General features: G+C 35.7%; 2 protein-coding genes across 4 annotated transcripts; both read right to left on the bottom strand.

Annotated features, from left to right (window-relative positions):
* Window positions 1-2,966: 2,966 nt before the first annotated feature.
* On the bottom strand, window positions 2,967-9,897 carry LOC145556397 (protein SAWADEE HOMEODOMAIN HOMOLOG 1-like). 2 transcript variants are annotated; one of them, XM_081618046.1, is made up of 9 exons: window positions 9,613-9,897; window positions 7,264-7,349; window positions 7,108-7,153; window positions 6,839-7,007; window positions 5,978-6,041; window positions 4,996-5,047; window positions 3,608-3,751; window positions 3,413-3,532; window positions 2,967-3,292 (listed from the first exon to the last, which is right to left on the bottom strand). In XM_081618046.1, exons 1-9 carry the CDS (start codon window positions 9,667-9,669, stop codon window positions 3,254-3,256), a joined length of 777 nt encoding a protein of 258 aa, XP_081474172.1. In that variant the 5' UTR covers window positions 9,670-9,897; the 3' UTR covers window positions 2,967-3,253. The 2 variants fall into 2 exon arrangements, with proteins under 2 accessions (XP_081474172.1, XP_081474173.1); XM_081618047.1 differs by having other exon boundaries at window positions 5,978-6,038; window positions 9,613-9,896.
* A 1,859-nt stretch (window positions 9,898-11,756) lies between these two features.
* On the bottom strand, window positions 11,757-17,425 carry LOC145642112 (receptor protein kinase TMK1-like). 2 transcript variants are annotated; one of them, XM_081693201.1, is made up of 3 exons: window positions 17,030-17,425; window positions 14,215-16,576; window positions 11,757-12,783 (listed from the first exon to the last, which is right to left on the bottom strand). In XM_081693201.1, the coding sequence occupies exons 2-3, from the start codon at window positions 16,565-16,567 to the stop codon at window positions 12,257-12,259; spliced, it is 2,880 nt and encodes a 959-aa protein (XP_081549327.1). In that variant the 5' UTR covers window positions 16,568-16,576; window positions 17,030-17,425; the 3' UTR covers window positions 11,757-12,256. The 2 variants fall into 2 exon arrangements, with proteins under 2 accessions (XP_081549327.1, XP_081549328.1); XM_081693202.1 differs by having other exon boundaries at window positions 14,215-16,539; window positions 17,030-17,424.
* Window positions 17,426-20,034: the final 2,609 nt, after the last annotated feature.

The raw sequence follows: 20,034 nt of genomic DNA, 5'->3' as shown, positions 1-20,034 counted from the left end.
TTTTATAGAGACCTGAGACGGGGTCAGTGAAACATGCAGAATTCGATCGTTTAAGGAATGCATACCCTGTTTTGACTGTGTAATTACCCGATTTATGGAATTGCCAGTACAAGTAATCCTCCGAGCCATTACCATCACTCGGTAGCTCCATACTAGCCATTAAGGAAGCATCTGTGTCGACAAACGCCGAACTTATGCGGGCGAGGTTCCATTCACTTCCCGACGGGCAAATGAATTAACTCGTTTTCCAATCCTTAGCCTGGCGTAAAGTGACCGAATATAAATTCTGGTACTCTTCCATTCAACCACCTTCCTTCCCTGCCACTATTGATCTACCATTTCCCACCTTCCAACTACAACCCTCGAGCAGCGTATTCCCCGCTCTTATCAAACCCCTTAAACCCCAAGAGAAATTTCTATTCCGATACTGAACCTGAAGACCTTTAGCTAGCGGACTCTGATACCGGGCAGTGCAAACTTGCGCGAGTAAGAGCTGAGGGTTGTGAAATAAACGCCAAGCTTGCTTCATTAGCAAGGCCGAAATAAAGGATCCGAGACTCCGGATCCCCAGACCTCCCATACCCTTACCCATACCCTTAGGCATGCATACTTTGTCTTTACTCACCCAGTGTATTCCGTTGTTATCTCTATTAAACCACAGGAAACTTGCAACAAGAGAATCCACCTTATTTGTAACCGAGATCGGCATCTCGAAACAACTAAGGACATGGGAGGCCATGACAATGAGAATAGAGTTGATCAAGATTAATTTCTGAGGCTGAGAAAGATTAACTGCATTCCAACTTGAGATACGTTTTTTGATTTTATCGACAACGGATTGAAATGCTGCCCCTTTTCCCCCCTCCAAGTCAATCGGAGTTCCGAGGTGGTTCTCGAAGCGATCCACCTGCGGCATGCCCAAGATACTCTTAAAGGACTGCTGAACGGAAAGAGGAGTATTGGGGCTTACTTTGAAGTGTGACTTGGCAAGGTTAAGTTGCTGCCCTGAAATGTCGGAAAATCTGTTAATAATATCTGAAATGGCCTGGGTACTGGAAACATTTGCTCTGTAGAATAATAGAGCATCGTCTGCAAAGAACAAGTGAGAAATTGTGGGACCCCTTCGACCCAATTTTATGCCGTCGAAAGTTCTCATGTCGCAACCTTGTTGCAGCATTCTCGAAAGGAATTCCATACAAAAGAGAAAAAGGTAGGGTGATAAAGGATCCCCCTGTCGTAGGCCACAACAAGGTCAAAACTGCTCACTTGTCTCCCCATCTAGTAAAACCTTAAACGATATTGTCGAAATGCACTGTCCTATCATGTGCAACCAAGCAGGAGGGAAACCATAATATTGCAGTACCCGGTTCAAGAAAAACCAATTTACCCTGTCATAGGCCTTGCTCATGTCCATCTTAACTGCCGCTAAGTAGTCCTGCCCTGTAGTCTTTTTGTTGATCTTGTCTAAAACCTCATGGCTCAGAAGGATATTATCAGACATGAGTCTACCTGTAATGAAAGCATGTTGTGACTTAGAAATCAGGTCTGGTAATGCTCTCTTCATACGGTTTACCATACATTTAGAGATGCACTTATAGACTGTGTTACAGAGGCTAATGGGTCGAAGATGAGCTGTTGTTTCAGGAACATCAATCTTTGGGAGCATAACCAAGAGGGAGTGGTTCCATTCCTTTAAAAGGTAACCAGTGGTGAAGAAGCTCTTGACTGCCGATACTACCTCACCTCCCACCTTCTCCCAATGTTTTTTGAAAAAGGCGGCCGTAAACCCATCAGGCCCGGGGCTTTTTCCGCCATCAAGGCTAAACATGGACCTTCGAACCTCCTCAGCAGACACTGGCGTAGTTAAAATAGACACCTGTCGATCACTCAACGTCGGAATATCTAACTCTCTCAGAAGCACGCTTGTTTTAGTATCCGTATCCGTAGGAGTAGTCGAGCATAAAACCTTTTTCATCGAATCCACAACCAACTCCCGTACCTGAGTTATATCCTCCCTCCATACCCCCATATCATCCTGCAGAGCGTGAATTTGATTCCTTTTCTGACGCATCTTAACCCTGGAGTATAAGAGTGAGGTGGGAAGATCCCCCACGGCTATAAAGTTTTCTTTCATTCGTTGTTTCCAAAAAGCAACCCCCAACGAAGCAGTACTCATCGTTTCCTCTACATTCGTAACGTATGTGTGTGCCATTGGGAGAGTCGAAACTGACCTACCCTGCGAATCCAAGTCTGTAGTTAACAATTTCCAGTTGACACCCCAAAGCTTAGTGTTCCGCAAGCACCAGCGACGAAGATGGGCCCTAGTCATGACCTGCTTCCTAGAGACAGAGAACATAGGAGACCCTAGAGTAGGTGCATTCCATGTTTGAGTGATAATCGAACCTATCTCCGCAAAGTCCAAGCACCAATTTTCCACCTGATACGGCCTGTTGCTCGTGGCATGAGCAGAGTCCTATCGGCCACACCTTACAAAAAGTATTTAATCGAGTTGAATTTAAATAAATTGATTATAAATTATTTTAGTAAAAATAAGTTTTAAGCAGTAAAATTCAATGACTTCAAATAACAAAAATAAATAAATTGAATAAACATCAACTAAAGAGAACAAGAAATATAGCATGATTGCATGAAAAATGAGCAGGCGGTGTTTTCCAATGTCCAACAAGTGTAAAAGATTACCAATTGAGATTTCATCCTCATTCCCTTGCATTATATCCAAATAAGTTCATATAAATTCCATCAAATTATAAAAAGTTTGTATAAATATTAATAAGTTCTAATAAGTTATATAGATTCTAGCAACTACAATAAGTTACAAATACATCGAGCTTAAATGGTAATTTAGTGTGCAAGTAACCTTTATAAAGCGAATTACACTGAGCCACTCTTATGATGCTCCAATAATGCAAAATGCATATGCAAAATTAATAGTAAATTTGACAAAGTGAGGATAAACGCTTTTTATAGCAGAGAATACCAAGATGTGATCATGTAAAAATATACAGAGAAATTGAGTTGAAGTTGTAGACTGCTTGGTAAAGCTAATGACAACCAAAATGGTTTAAGGATTGAATCTCCACAAAATTTGAATAATTTCATTCTTGACTTCATTTACTATTTAATTTCAATCTAACCTAATCACCGTTCTTAACCTCATAAGCCAGCTTATGCATACTCTAGGAAAGATTCAAGACGCCAGATCACAGCAACGATCATTTCCTGGTCTTTCTTGTTATGCTCTGCGACATAATCTCCTCAAGCGAACCTTTTCCTGTTTTAGAAACAACAGCAAGAAACAACCCAAAAAATCCAACAGGAAATGAATATTTATACAGTGCACATAGAAGAAGAAACATTAAATTGGAATGAGCAAACAGATAGTAGTACTTGCCTCACTCTTATCATGGTCGTACTGAATGGAAAAGATGCACCTGCAACCCCTTATGTCATGCATTTTTCGTTCAATATCCAAAATAAGTGCATCATAATAAATAGCTTGATCTTTTCGTTCCTGCATCAAAAGGTAGAAAGAATGAGCATGTGCCCATAAATAACAGTAAACAAAATCTTGAATAAATTTAACTACCTGAAGACAGAGCATGACATCCCCAGCTTTGACCTTTTGACATTCCCAGTTCTCCAGGGGGATCGAACGCTCTCGCACATCATTTTTCACATTAACCCACTCATCTTCTTCAGCCCCAAATCCCACAAATCTTACATGAACTTCCTGAATATATGTAGGTAACACTTGGCTTATGTGAGCAATCATCTTCCTCAAAGTAAAGCAATTATAAATTTGTATCTTCTAAAGGCAATCATCTTGTAAAAGAATCAAATTATTAGTTCTATTATGTGAGCAGTATAGTGTAGGAAAATAAGTATGAACATTTCGAAAGGCAGCAATTTTACAAATTCAATGCATGATATTGGAATGTTTCCAATCAAGGTCTAAAGACTACGTTACACAAACAACTTAAACATTGTTTGGGACAAAATTAGAAGATAAAGATGCAGCAAAAAGAGAGGAAAAAAAGGAGAGGAATGGCTTTTCACTACTCCGTACTATAAATCTGATTGCCAAAGTGGGAAAAACCAGTTCACGTCAGGAAGGATACCACACAAGAAATGCTGGGCCCTATGGTTTAGATATATACTAAAATCTTCCATATAGATATGGACTTGGTAGCAAAACTTATAAAGGCTATTTCCTCCAAATTTTATTATATTTCAGAAAAAAAATAACAAGACTTATAGATCCATCATGTTTACTTATAACCTTGCTAAAAGTGCCATCCATTATTTTCCCAAATTGCTCCATTCAAGTTGTAGGCAACTGACAAGACCAGAAAGGGTGGGGGAAGAGGGGGGGGGGGGGGGGGGGGGGGGGGGATGAAGCTGAACGAGTGATCACTGTGAAAATTTTATTGGGAGAAGTATAAAAGAGGATGAGAGGCACCTACTAAAGATGAAAACGAGAATTCCACTACAGTTCTAGGCACTAATTCTAGATCACCATTGTAAATTAATCAACAATACCACGTAAACACACAAACTCGTGTTTTCTTCACCACTCTCCCTTCTTTCTTTGCTTGGAGATGAGAAGCTTGGGGAGGAAGAGACTAATGTCTTTGTTCCATCTAATTATCGTAAAAGAAAAAATTTGAGCCCTTTTTGATGGAGAGGGATTGGAAGGAAAAGAAGTAATCAATTATATTTAATTGCAAAATATACATGGGATTTGATAGAAAAAGGAAGGGCAAGGGGAAGCTTCTTCATAAATTTTATACATTCCTCTCTTCCCAACATTGAAGGAATATTGAATAATAAAAGATGTCTAATTAATTTACCCACTTAATCCTTTCACTTCCTTCCATTAAACTGAACTTTGGGAATAGATTTGTTAAGTTTTCTTTTCCTTTCCATTCCCCTTCCTCTACTGATATTGAATCAAACAAAGCGTTGGGAACTTACAGTTTCACCAGAGCTGAGAAATCTGTGGGAGAGGAATCTCTCAACATCATACCTGCATAGCAAAAAGTACAAGTGAATACAGAAAGGTTGCAACAAGAGCACAGAACTAGGAAATAGATGTACACAATTAAATGAATCCAAAATCTCAAAATGACTATTTGTTCAACCCCAATCCAACCTAGAAATTTTTGGTCAAAGAATCCACGCTAGAATTATTTTACAGCAAAAAGAGTGATTGGAACTTGAAACAAACAAAGAGTTTCACCAACTCAATGTTTCAGATAAAGCAATGTATAGAAAGGCTCAAGGCGTTTCTGAGTTCCCTGGGTCTAAGGCGCGCCTCAATGAAGTAAGGTGCATATAATAAACAAATTTAAATTCTGAAAAAAAATCTTTGTGCGCCTGAAGCTGCGCCTCATTAAAATCGCCTGGCCTAGACCACAAAAGGTGCATGACCCCTAACGCCTTGCGCCTCAAAGCCTAGGCTGAGGCGCACCTTTTCAAACACTGAGATAAAGTGCAAGCAGAGACCAAAAATTCACAGCATAAAAAGTCAGAATCCTCAGGCCACGATATTATAAATACAGCTAATGACAAGAAAGTTTCCCCAGCCAAGCATGAACAGTTATCTTCTTTACCAACTCTGTTACCTTCAACCATAAAATCTACTGCACAGTCAATTAATTTCCAAGATGGAAAATAAACCCATGGAGTCAGCAATTACTTGGGTAAAACACAATCAAGGTGTGATAAGATCCAGTGTTTCTAATTCCAGAGTCAGTAAGTATTGACACCATAACTTCAAGGTCAAGGCCATTGAGGTTATCCACTTTTCCAGATATCATTTTCATAAAAGTCAATTGCCGAGTACATATGACATTGAACAATAAAGAGCTAAAAAAATCTTAAGAGGAGAAAAAAAAATTGAACTTCGTGTAAAATACGAACTACACCATGTATGGCCTTTGATATTTAAACTTACCACGCTCCGTCTCTTGATCTAGCTTCAAACTCTAACTCTGATAACTCTGGTAACTTTTCCCCTGCTTTAAACAAAGACAGCAGAGTAAAGCACCAAAAGATCAGTTCAGGAAATCGTATCAAAAGAATAACCTAGACATTTTACAAGTGAAACGAATTTTCTAAGCTATTACTTATGCTAAAAAGAAGTCATGAATCTAAAGGTGCCTAAAAGGTTCAAGGACAAAAGGCAGACAAACTTTTTGATACATGAGGCAGCCTAACACAAGACTGCACAATTAAAACAGCTCTGTAGAACTGACAATTATATCTGCACCTGAAAGCAACAAGTTCTAAGATACCTGGGATTTACAGAAGATGCCTCTTCTTCACAGCCAAAGAAAAAACAGATATGGAACCAGCTTGACATGGGGCCATAAAAAGAGCAAAAAGTAAAAGATGAAGAGATCACAATAATACATCCCAATTAGTCTCAAGTACATTCTTAGTTGAGTTAGTTCCCAATAAGAAGGCATTGTCAGATGGTATATATAATCACTGAAACATAAATCTCAATTTTATCTAACCCAAGGTCAAATTCTCAATACCCCACTAAGAGGCCACCAATACTTCATAGGTATAAAATTGACTTTGCCCCTCCCTAGATGGGTACGTCACTATAGAAGTTATTGACCTTTTCTCTTTTAAAAAAACTAGTAAAAACCAAAAATTGCAGAAATAAAGATGTGAAATTTAGTCCTTGCTAAAAGAAAATTACGATAGCAAATTGACTAGGAGCAAGCTCCATTTAATCCAACTGTCTAGGAATTCATCATATGCAGCTTATGAATTCATCTAAACTCCAAATTAGCAAAATACATACCTTTAGGCACTTGGTTGGATTCATTAGTCTTCTTCAAGTCAGAAGCATCTGGACGAGCAGCCACATTTTTAGACACATCAGGTGAAGGAGTAATTTCTTTTTGATTGATAGATGGTGGAGCTGCTTTAACTGGACTCATTTTCTGCCTATTTTGGAACCAACTTTGCACCTAAGAGACACATGAAGCAGTGAGACTTACACATAAATTACAAAAGAGTGTCAAGGAACATATGAGAAAGAAAGGTATAAGAATATGGGAAAAAAAGCACCTCATCCCACTTTACAACAGGTTTCCCAGCCCGCCCAGCAGATCGACTGCATACATACAAGTTCTGTTTGAGGTCTATAGTCAAAGCATGCAAATCTTCCAAGCTACTTAAAAATGTTGCAAAAAGTAGGGTGTAAAATTATTGCAAAAAATTTACCTAATTCCCTTTGCAACTTTCACACAAAAGTCCCGGTTGACTGACAATTCTCCATATTCTGAAAACAAGCTTTCCAGCTTCTCAATCTGTCAATAGATATTAAAGGATTAAAACAATTTCAAAACTCCCTCTGTAATACAACAGAAGAGAGCATTGATTTTCTTGCTCACACAACAGTCGGAACTTGATAAAGATAAACAGAAAGGGATTTTTTTTTTTTTTTTTTTTTTTTTTTTTTTTTTTTTTTTTGGGGGGGGGAGAGGAGAATCAGATAAAGGTCAGGAAAGAACAATTTCTTCACAAGTTAGAAATTCTGCATTAATATATTTCCGTGCAGAACTTGCTGTAAACCCCTAACAATGACATGTGGGAACCTGTAGATCAAGTATGTGATAGAGCTAATGATTCCCCCTTACAGTGCCTTCCTTACTACAAAAAATAAATAAATAAAAGTACGTACTTGTACCACAACAGCAATATCAGAGCCTTAAACCCAATGACAGGGTTGGCTAAATGAATCAAGAAAACATCTCTTGTAATGATATATGCTCCAATAAGCCCAAATTCTTAGATATCAACATCCAAGTCAACTTTGTTCTTCTTTGGCTTCTTCTAAGATTCTTGTGCTCTCAACTCTCTACTTACATTATTAGTATTCCAGTCTGTCTTACTCCCAAACCAACACAATCAATTTCATCTTAAGTTATTCTCACATCTGCAATTCCAACCTTCCACAAAATATCTCCATTACTAAAATATAATCCTTAAGGCGTCCCCACACATCCATCTCAAGTTCTCAACATACACATCTATGCTAACCCAATTGCTAATCCCATTTGACTCACATATAGGTCAATAGCTCGATTTATCCATAGAATTGGTCTCACATACCTTTTCAGTAAAAAAAACTTCTTTTTGGTAACTCCTTAACCACTACACTGACACTTGACACCCTGTTAGTAATAAAAGAGGTAAGTGCATGTAGCAAGTGCAACAGGAAGCAAACTCATAACTTAAGAGTTCTCCCTGCACGAGGTAGAAGCTCACAAACTCTGTTACTAACCTAAACCTATAAATTTGATACAATAAAAATTACTTGAAATATTCAATAAACATCACACAGGAGGTCAAAACATAAATCTTAGTATACATGCTAGCACATTCATAGGTAAATCATCCGTAAGTTTAGTATAGCCTTAAAGTGCAAACTCAACCATTAAAACAGAAAAATGACATACAAAATTCAGTACACATTATTCGTTCATGTACTTTTACTTCCAATTAAGGCTTGTCTAAGGTAGAGGCATACAAGCAGTCTTCACAATTGCATGACTTCCCAAAGCATATGATCCATAATTAAGATAGTAGGTGAATCAATGAACTCCAGCCTAAAGCACCTGATTAATCTCCAAAAGATATGCTAGAAACATTATCAAACTAAAATAACCCACTAACAAGTCCATAATGAACAATAAAGTGTTTTAGTTTATCTCTGGGCAATTAATACACAACCATACCCCAAATGCCCAAAACATGTCATCCCCTCCCCTGAACAAACATCTGAAAAGAGCCAGCATGTCTTACAATTGAAGGGACTAACATTTTCTATGACATTTTCCTTTTTTGGTAAGGAGAAAAATCCTACTAAACCAACACCTCTCATTCTAACAACATAGGTCAACACTTGAGTGAGGGGGAGAAAGGATAGAAAATCCCCCACTCCCAAGCACAAATTGATTAGATGCTAGGGCTTTTACTTGTGACAGTGAATTCCTCACCATCTCCACTAAACTTGTTTGGTTCTTTCTACTTCGTATGACATTAGAATAGGAAATCATACACTATATGAATTCAAGAGAAATGAAAGTCTATGTTTAATACAACTTCAAACTTCCTATGACATTGATACAGGCAATTTCATATACTATAAAGATTCAATTTTCTATACCCAATAAAAATTCCAAGGCTAACAAAAAGTTGAATAAAAACCATGGAGTAAATTCAAGAAACCTCCCAATGAAGATGGTGACTTTTTATAATTGGTGACACATTACAGGACACAATTAGGCAATGCATACATAGAAAAACAGCATTTTAGAAATCAAATTCTTGAATTAAACCATAGAATTCAACGTATGAACACAAAAAATTAACATAACAGATTAACCCTAGGGCATTTGATCAAAACCCAGAAAAAACACTAAAGCAAAACAGAATTGCCAACTACCCACCTCCCAAAAAATTGGGAATTCACTGTAAATTCATAGCAATACAAAAATTTACAAAATTTCATCAAAACCCAGATAAAGTTTCATAAATACAAAAATACCCAGAAAAAAAAATCCTTACTTCGGTATCTGAGAAGCCAGAAAAGACCTTTCTTTCTCTGGGACGAAGACGATCCATGGAAAAAAAAAATAACTCAGCAGAAAATTCTAAAACCCTACTTATTTTTTGGGTCTTTCCAATATTGAATTGCAAGAACTATCAGAATTAAGAAGCGCCAGTTTCCAGTCTTTGGTGTATACTTTGAATTTCATGGAGTTAGCAGAGAAATTCAATTTCCATGTTTGTTTGAGGGAAAAATGAAAAATGAGAAAGAGAATTATGGGTTTTTACATAATTATAAGTACGATTTGGTACATGTTAAGAGTTGATTATCAATGTCCATTAGTCCGGCCCGAAAAGTATGCAGGCTTGGCTAGAACAATGAGGCCTAGTATTTTTTTTGGAATAGTATGAGTATAAGAAAATATTGGAGTGTAAATAAGTGGACAAAGTTGTAAATTTGCAATGAAGTCGCCAAATTCACGTTTTTACTTTAGAATCGCTATCGGTATTATTAGTTCTATCTCAAAATATTACTCTTTCATTTAAAATTAATTGACACGTTTTGACTTTTGACGCTATTTATAAACTTTACTTTGACTAACATTTGTGAGTTTTAATATGAAAAATATAATCATGTGAAATCTAGTTATATCAATTTTAATGTGTACTTAATTAAAATTAAAATTTGTTTTATTTTTATATTTTTATAATAGTATAAATTAAGATATTTTCAATTAAATATATGCATTGGTAAACATGATAAAAGAAATGTGTCAACTATTTGGAACGAAGGAAATACAATTTTGACAACGTGGACTCCCTTGACCCTTTTATGTGTATACATCTTTAGGTCAAAGTCTAATCTGACTTATTTTAAGAAGGGTTTGACATAATTATATAGTCTGAGTGATCAGATCCAACCCAACCCCATGGCTCGAAATGAACCACATTTATTTTTGCTAATGGTGATCTAATCACGATCACCACGAACAAACTAGTAATTAATTATTCATTCTAATCTTCTCATTTACAAAAGTACTCTGTAATATCTATCTTATCAAATTTGACCGTATTTCAAAGAGCATGAAGATACATAAACATTTTTGTTGCAATATAATTTCCTTCTCATCTTCTCACTTACGGTCTCAAGAAAATAAGAAAGAGTATGTGTGGAATAACTAAGAATTTTTTAAAAAATAAAATAAAAATGGAATTACTTAAAATTTTGAGTTAAAATAAATAGGTCATGAGATACTTGAATAAAACTTATTAGGTTGAATATCAAAAAAATAAATAAAAATATTTAAGTGATGACTCTTGGATAAAATAAATCATTTAGGGAGAAATTGGTTTCCTTAGTTTCATGGTATCAGTGTTCCATATTAGGGATTGTATTATCATGGTCAATGCAAGAAAACAACACTAGCATCTTACAAATCTTGCAACGTGAGCAACCTGATTATTGCAAAGGATTGCAATTTCATCTCTTAAAATAGTAATTTGATCATGATTACCGCAAAGGATTAACAAGACTTTAGGTTATTTTGATTATGATAAGAATCATCTAATATCCATTGAATCTTCCTTATCTAAATCGATATAATATCCTTAATTGATTGAACCTTTTTTTTTCTTATCTGATTTGATTGAACATTGACGTATATAAAGAAAGTTCTATCAACTAAGATGTGGTTACTTTGTTAGGTTATCTCTAAATCATACTTCACACCTGTTTTTTCATTACTTTTAACAATAAACAAACACAGTATGGTATGAAATTTTCTAGTCTTGTTAGAATCAATCAAATTCTAATACGAATAATGAGTAATAAAATAATATGGAATAAGAATATGGCGAAGAGAACAAAGCTAGAATATTATGATAGGAATGAAGTAAATAACTAATCAAAATCCGTAATGTTTATCCATACCAGCTGCCAATATAACTTTTCTAGGAATGTCTACGTTAGTTGACTTGTTTTTTTTCATGTGGTACGTCAAATAAACAAAGAATGTTGTTGTATTTATTTATCATAGGATTAATTAATAAATACAGATTTCTTGACAAAGACATCCACAAAATAGCAAAAATACGTGTTCATTGATTTATTTAATCTAACTATCATCATCATCAGCTGCAATCACCATCAATATAGACAGACATACACAACCAAAAAACATACTCCAACACATAATTAAAGAACAATATCTAGAATTTTTTTTTATGACTATGCATAAACATACCAATATTAATTCTATACAATACACACTCAGTTGATTCTAAATTTGGGAACTAAGTTTTACCACTCGAAGTTTTTATCTGCTATTCCTCTCGTGAGATGCACAATGCAAACAATGCTCTCACAAAGGGGTCTACCGCCGAGGCATCTACAAACATAAATTGCTCGGATTAGTTCCCCAAAACATCCTGTTTCTAGAAGACAAACAATCTAATGATCCTAAATCATCATCAATCAGCGCCCCCTACTAACACCACACATTAAAGAAAAGCAGGAAGCATGTCGGGACAGAAACAAGTAGCTAATAAAAATCAATAGACGGTGAGAAGGGGAGGAAGGGGGGTAATTGGTGACATATATCTTCAAGATCAATCCACAAGCTGCTCATGCCTCGACCATATAGGAAACCAGTTCTCCTCCACATCACCTTCCATCGGATGAGGTAAATGATTCAGCGAACCCTGATGGCCTTGTAGGTATGCTTGTTTGGGTATTGTCTCTACTTGCAAGGAAGGATGATGAAGAATCGTCGAGGTTGCTATCTCCATAGGCCTGCCACTTCTTCAGGGCTTGGGGTAAGGTCATGTCGAGATCAATTCCATATATGTCCTCGGAGTTCTCTTCTGAAGGCTTCCACACATCAATGAGAGAAGAGAGGACATTTACTACATGACCCATTTCAGGTCTCTGGTATGGCTCCCTAGCACAACAGTGGCCAGCCAGCTCAGCAACAGTATTGATACTAGCAACAGTCTCCTCGTTGAGTTCAAGGGTGGGATCGATCGCCTTTTGGAAAGAGTCCTTGTTTATGTACATCCTCCGGAACCAAGTCACCAGGTGAACACTGTCCTCTGGTTGGGTTTCATCAAGTGCTCTCCGCCCCGTAATTATCTCCATTAATATCACTCCGAAACTGAATACATCAACTTTTGTAGTTATCCGGCCCATTACTGACAAAGCAAATCACAAATCCAAGTTAGAGGAATTAGAGCAACATATTAGATAACAAGCAGAGTATCAGTTAACCTGTTTGTATATGCAGCTAACAAGTTAACTAACATGGTATATATACACCTTTATGTTCATGCCAAGAGATAAGAGAGAGACCCTTACTTATGGAACTACGTTATATTTCATAGGTAGTAACTAGTTATAAAAGGGAATAAGATAATAAATATCAAGTACTCGTAGTCGAAACTTTTAAATAACACAGATGACAGATGGTAGTAACTCTGAATCCCCCCTCCCCCTTAAAACCTTAGTTTGCGTTAGCCATACCCAGAAATTGCAACCATGCTTACTAGGTAAATAGTGAAACATCCTACTAACAGTGTGTGCAAAGGGTATTCTGCTTTTAGTTTTTTTTATAACACAAAACTGGGGAAATCGGGAAGTGTTGACTTCTGAAGGAACTCTTATTCGTGGGTGATATTGGTTAATATAAAATAACATATATTATCAGCAAATGACCAATAAAGGAAGCTTGCTTCTCACTAGATTAATTAAAAGGTTAATTAAAGCACATCCTAGAATTAAATATGTCAAGCCAGTAGATGCTTAGTTGTTATTAGGAAGCCTTAATTCTAGAAGGCCGCTGGCTTTTATGGACCTTATTAAAGAAGCTTATCAACAGTCAAAATTCACCCCCAACAAACTTGCACAAGCACACACACAAAGACAAACATGCTCCTCCAAGCTAAATTATTATTTCATCAGTTGACAAAGCATATCTGTTAACAGATCTTCTATTCGATTCAATTATTTAGCCAGGAAAAGAATAAGCAGTAAGCAAAACACCATGTAATAATTAAATTTTTTAGGAAGCAGAGTTCCTGTTTTGTTAATATTTAAGACCAGAGTTGCCTGATTCGACCCTACCCCTGCAAACTAAAATAGCGAATTTTACTAGCAAATAGGTATTTTCGGCCCATTATAACCAATTAGGTAGCCAACCCGTACCAAATCTCATACTAGTAAATCAGGAAACATTGTTAAGGACATAGTGCAGTCTTGACAAGTAAAGCATTATGGATCGGATAGCAGTTTAGTTAAATAAATTGCCCCCTTTGTCTTTGAATAATAGGCCACATTTGATTGGAGGTTATTTTGAATAGCATTGAGTTAAAATTTCTTTATTAGCCTTCACCAATTATAGAGTTATATCTTTACCATATCAATATTGTATTTCTTTGAAAATCTTAATCAAAGGTATTAATGTATTATCATTAATGGTGGTACGATAAAGTTAAAATCTTAACTTACTGAATCTAGAAAGTGACATATCATATAGTGATGACCAAAATATAAACTATGCTCATCACTTAGGGTTAGGGGAAGACATATAAAGAAGAATATCTCAATACATAAGGATATAATTTTACCTGCATATTCAGGAGCTAGGTAACCAAACGTGCCTGCCAGCCTGGTTTCTATTGAGGTTTTCCCACCATCAGGTGCAAGACGAACAAGTCCAAAATCTGCAACTTTTGCACGCATATCATCTCCCAAAAGAATATTAGAAGGTTTAAGATCCCTATGAATGAAACTTTGATGTGCTAAACTGTGTAAATACTCAACGCCTCTAGCCACATCTAATGCAATAGTTAACCTTTGATTCCATTTAAGAGGTTCCAATTCCTCATCCTTCCAATGAAATAGGTATCTACTCAAATCACCCTGTGGCAAATACTCATAGACAAGAAGCTTCTCATTTCCATCCAAACAGAATCCCAGGAGGGCAACCAAATGTCGATGGCGAACTTTAGTAAGAACAGCAATCTCAGACTTAAATTCTGCCAATCCTTTGTCTCCTAAAACTCCAGAATTCATCCTCTTCACTGCAATCTGGGTTCCATCAGGCAGCTCCCCTTTATACACGGTTCCAAAGCCCCCTCTTCCCAGAACATTGTCATCACTAAAGTTGTTAGTCACATTCCTCAACACTTGAATAGAAATGACCATGTTATTAGTCTCTATTACATGGACATCACTAGTGCCACTGCTCCCCTGACTTTGGTCCTCACTCACCGCCTTGCCGTTCACTCCAGACCCAGTGACTGTGATTTTGACAGCATCATCAGACCCTGAATGATTTGGATGGATCACCACAGTATTAGACTGTTGTACCCTCCCATAGAGCTTTTTCCTTCTCAAGAAACAAAATAGCATTAAACTAGCAAAAGAAACAAGGACTACACCACCAACAACTGATCCAACAACTACTCCAACTTTGGAACTTTTTCTAGAAGTTTCTCCAGGTCCACCAGAAGAGCCACCTCCAGTCGATGTACTAGGATGATCTTTGCCAATATCAGCATTCCCACGAGCATTAACAGCAGTGTGGGCAAAAGCTGGAATATTACCATAGAGATTATTAAAAGACACATCAAGTGTCCTGAGGTTAGGCATTTTCGTAAGTTCATCAGGTATGGTACCCGTGATATTATTATGCGAAACTATCAAAGTCTTAACCGATGTAAGAGCAGCAAATTTCGGCGAAAGAGTTCCACTTAGATTCCTACTCTGTAAATTTATTATTGTAATGTTATCTTGAGAGCAAGCTATCCCCACCCAACCAATACAAGGATTATTGCCTACCCAATCTTTGGCAAGTTGAAAAGGGTATCCAAATGGTTCCATAACTGATATCAATGTATTCACACGGCTATCACAGTTCACGCCAGGATCGGGCAAACAAAAGCTGTTCTGGTTGGGTAAGATGTCTGCAGCTACTGAATCAGGAAATTTAGGGGTCGGCCCTTGAAGAGCATTGTTTGTCAAGTTAACCACCTTAAGGGATGACATTCTTGTCAAAGAAACAGGAACTGGACCTGTAAGGCTATTGTCCCTCAAATTCAGATCCTCTAAACCAGCCAATTTTGACAAATCTGGAATAGGACCAGTGAGTGCATTCATATTCAACCATATTTGTACCAACTGGGTCATATTCTGCAAAACATCAAGTGTCCCATTAAGACTTCGACTACCATGGGAATCCAATTGCCCATTTAACCACAGGGACTGAAGCCCAAGACCCGAAAAGCTTGAGGGTAAACCACCAGTCAGATTATTGCTGGACAAGCGCAAATGGATTATACCTGGGAAATTATCAGGGTTGAAAATGTCAGGTATATTACCAACAACATTGGCTGACATAGCAGAAAAATTCTTCAAAGGAGAAGCATCCTTGAGCCCCTGAGGTATAGACCAAGCACTTAATGGGTTTCTGTCCAGATATACTTCCTGGAGTGAAGTCAATCCGTCAAAGAAGTCATCGGGGATAGAAGTAAACTTGTTGTCATGGAGGAATAGCCTCTGCAGCGAGCTCAGCCCCTTAAAACTCGGTAATGGGCCTGTTACATTGTTGTTCATCAGCTCAAGGACTTCAAGGCTTGTGAGGTTGCCTACTGCAGGGGATAAAGTGCCAGTCAACCCTGAATCTTTCAACTGTATGCGTGTGACCCGATTGCTCGAGTCACAAGCCACACCCTGCCACTTGCACGAGTCCGGTGCAGACCAATCAACATTTGCAGGGGGCTTTAGGCTCTGTTTCAAGGACTGCATTGAAGCAGAATCCAATGAGGTGGACTGTGGAGTAGTGGGCACTACAAGCAGAGACACTACAAAAACAGTCATCTGCAGAGCAACCATCCATAGGGTTGAAACCCTCGGATGCTCGATCGACATCTTCGAGACAATTACCCCACCTACATAAATTATCAGTTTACAAATCATACAACCAACCTAAGAGTAAACCAAACAATAAATTATCTCAAAGTTTGAGTTCTAATGGTTTCATTTCAGTTCAGTTTACTAAGAAACTGCAACCATACATTCCAAAATCTTCAGCTTTGACAAAATAAACTAGAAAACTAAATCAAACATGCATCTATAAACAAGAATCACTCCGAACAACTCCAATTTGACTCAGAAATTCCCAACTCAACAAAAACCCTAAACTACACATCTCAAACTACAAAAATTCAGTGTAAAATCAACAATTCCAAAAACAATCTTAAACCCAGAAATCACAACCCCACAAAATACCCACAAAACCCAATACACAAAAATACTTAAAAAAAAAAAAAAAACAAAAAACAAAAAACAAAAACAACCACCAACCATAAAATTCACTCAAAAACTCAAAATAATCCCAGAAAAAATCCAAAAATAGAAAACAAACCCAGAAAAGCTAACCTGGAGATCAGCAGGACAAGTGTAGAAATGAGGAGAGAGAAACAGTGTCAAAGCTACAGAAGAGAGAGAAAGAGAAACGTTACTGTAAGAATTCAGTATCCTGCGGCGTGTTTGGCTGAAGGGTTTTTTTGAGTTGGTAAGAATAAATGAGAAAGAGAAAGATGGTAAGAAAGTAAAGATTTGGAAGAAAAGAAAGAAGAAAGAAAATTGGTTGAGAGATTCTTTATTACGAGATTCGAAATCAATCTCCGTTGATTATGGATTAATTCGATGAAGGTGATAATGGAAGACAAGAAGAGAGAGAAATGGCGGGGTAACTGGCATTGTGTAGTACTTTCATAACATAAACTCGTTTAATAAAGTCAACTTTTAGAGTATATTTTTTCTGCGATACGTTTACGAATGTTTTTTTTTTACAAAAAAAAAATAAAAAATAAAAAAAATATATAAATGATTAATAAAGAAAATGTGTTGCTAGTATAAAATAAGGTATTTTGGTTTTATTTAATTCTCTATGAATATGTGTAATAAATTTTTATTATATTTTAGCTATTTTTTTTCATTATATATTTAATTTTTATTTTGATAATTAAATTATGAGTTGTGCAATAAAAAAAATGTGTCTCGCTTGTATAAAATAAGGTGTTTTGGTCTGATTTTATTTAATATGTGATCAAATTTAATTTTTTGATTTTAATTTAGTTGTATTTCTAAATTAATGTTTAAGATTAATATGTTTGTAAGAAAAATGTTTAAGATAAATATGGGATGTTATATTTGTTTAAAGAAAATTTTTTCAAATATGCAAGTTTTAAGATTTACATTAATGTATGCAATAAAAAAATAAGGAGTATATAGTAATAAAGGACCATAATTAAAAGTTATGGTATGACAATATTATGTCCGCACTTTCTTTCAAAAAAAAAAATATATATATATATATATATCCGTACGTCCGGTCTAATCTGATCTGATTCTTACATAAATAAATACTCCATTTAATGTTATTTTGATATAAGTTGAAGAGAATAAATATAGAAGATTAAGTTTTATTTATATAATTAAAAACAAACTTATCTTTTGGACACCTAAGATTGTTTGTTCCATCACCCATGACTAAACGTCCAAACATCTTAATCAAAGAGATTAAATTACCAAAGAAATTAATATATATTATCACTTGATTGGTTAGTTTAATTTAGGAATTAAATTATGGATAGTTTAATTTGGTGTTTGTGATGTTATTTTAAGCAATTTGTACTTAAGCTATTCAATTAGGAAACGTCTTTCGTGGGAAGTTTTTGGACTTGCATGTTCAACCCATTTCCTCCAATCATTATTATTAGGAAACATATATAACTATTATTCGTATTTTATTCCTTGTAATTATATGCAACTTTGTTTCCTTGTTGTCTTGTAGATTTTATATTTTAGCTGTAATAAAAAGAGTTTCTTTAGCTATGAGGTCAATTTGCCACCTCAAAACATTACTTAGTTGTCAATCTTGACATTATATTAATAGCTCTATGTATATTAAAAATAATTAGGGAAATATAGCAAATTAGCACCAAGACTTTAACTCTATGTTCAAATTACCCCCTTAACTTTTAATTATAGCAAATGGACCCCAAAATTTAACATATCGTGCAACGTACATCTGAGCATCATTATTTAACAATAAATTCATCAAAACATGCTAATTTTTTGTATTAATAATAAGCATTAAGAGTATTATACATGCGTTATATGTCTTACCATTTCAATTAAATGTGAGCAATTGAAGAGATTAATCAAGTATGATGGTTTGCTAAATTCCGTTAATTTTTTCGCCCTTTGTCATATTTCACTGTCGATAATTTCTATATTTTATAGTATGTATTTAATATGTATGATAATGTATATGCACAATATTTTGGATGTAATTAATTTTTTTTTAACTTTTTTTTGTCTTTTATTGGAGTATATTTTATGAAATTTATATATTTTAATGTGATTTTGCTCAAATTTGATGTATAGGTTTTGATTGCATAATTATATTAAGTTGTGGGGTTAATTTGCTACAAGTAAAAGTTATGGGGTTACTTTACACCTGCAATAAAAGTGTTGGGGCTAATTTGCTACTGCACCCAAAATAATTAAGTAGTATGTTCAATGAACTAACTTTATATGTAAGTAAAATGTTAATAAGTTTAATCAACAAAATTCGGCAAAATCAATCTAATTTCAATAAAAATAATTTAAACTTAAGTAAATAGTACATAATATAATTTATTACTTTTTCTCTACTTCGAAATGATGTACTATGAAAACTCTAGTGATCCTTAGAGACAAGATTAAGTTCTTTGGGATAGCTTCAATTTGCTCACAATTAACAAGCATAGGAGTTGTAACATAACTAGCCTAAATAAATAATTGAAGTTAGCCAATGTATTTGGGCCCCGAGATTTACGAAAATATATATTTATGTTTCTAGTATTTTAGAAGTAGAATGACCCAAATATGAATGAAATACGTACATATCTCCACCATGCCAGTCACCAGGCCACCACACGTATGAATATTAAGTATGAATGTTAAATACATATCCACCATAGTTAGTGGGTTTAGATATGGTCATATGGGGGAGGGGGTGTCTGCTCATGTACCGCGCTGCCCATCCATAATTCTAGACTAGTGTACAAGTCCAAAACACAAGTGACATTACACATAAACCACATGGGAAAAACATTGGATGATAGCGAATTTGTGATACCCCATTCCTTATATTACATCATACCAAAGTTGAAGAAGATTTTTCAAGCATGACATTTGATTCGTCGTGATTTTCAGGTGGATTAATCAACTTTGGACGCGATTGATCTTTTAGAGGAGATTGATTTCAATTTTCAGAAATAAAGTTAAGGGATAGAACTACACTGCACGTGTTATGCAGATTTAGAGTCTATAATGCATATGATTTGCTCCTCAAATGATTAGAAAGACATCAAGGCTGTCAGGCTGGCTAT

Source organism: Chenopodium album, chromosome 8, assembly GCF_948465745.1.
Source record: "Chenopodium album chromosome 8, dcCheAlbu1.1, whole genome shotgun sequence".
Classification (NCBI taxonomy): domain Eukaryota; kingdom Viridiplantae; phylum Streptophyta; class Magnoliopsida; order Caryophyllales; family Amaranthaceae; genus Chenopodium; species Chenopodium album.
Note: the sequence above shows the minus strand (reverse complement) of the source record. Positions and strands in the feature narration are given on the sequence as shown.

What these genes read in the sequence shown, in the direction of transcription:
- LOC145556397 (XM_081618046.1), bottom strand. Translation starts at nt 9,669, where the DNA reads ATGGATCGTCTTCGTCCCAGAGAAAGAAAGGTCTTTTCTGGCTTCTCA. An exon ending in AAAGTTGCAAAGGGAATTAG is followed by an intron (nt 7,154 to 7,263) that starts GTAAATTTTTTG and finishes GTATGTATGCAG; the next exon opens with TCGATCTGCTGGGCGGGCTG. An exon ending in ACGACCATGATAAGAGTGAG is followed by an intron (nt 3,293 to 3,412) that starts GCAAGTACTACT and finishes TTTCTAAAACAG; the next exon opens with GAAAAGGTTCGCTTGAGGAG.
- LOC145642112 (XM_081693201.1), bottom strand. Translation starts at nt 16,567, where the DNA reads ATGATTTGTAAACTGATAATTTATGTAGGTGGGGTAATTGTCTCGAAG. An exon ending in CCTAGCTCCTGAATATGCAG is followed by an intron (nt 12,784 to 14,214) that starts GTAAAATTATAT and finishes TTGCTTTGTCAG; the next exon opens with TAATGGGCCGGATAACTACA.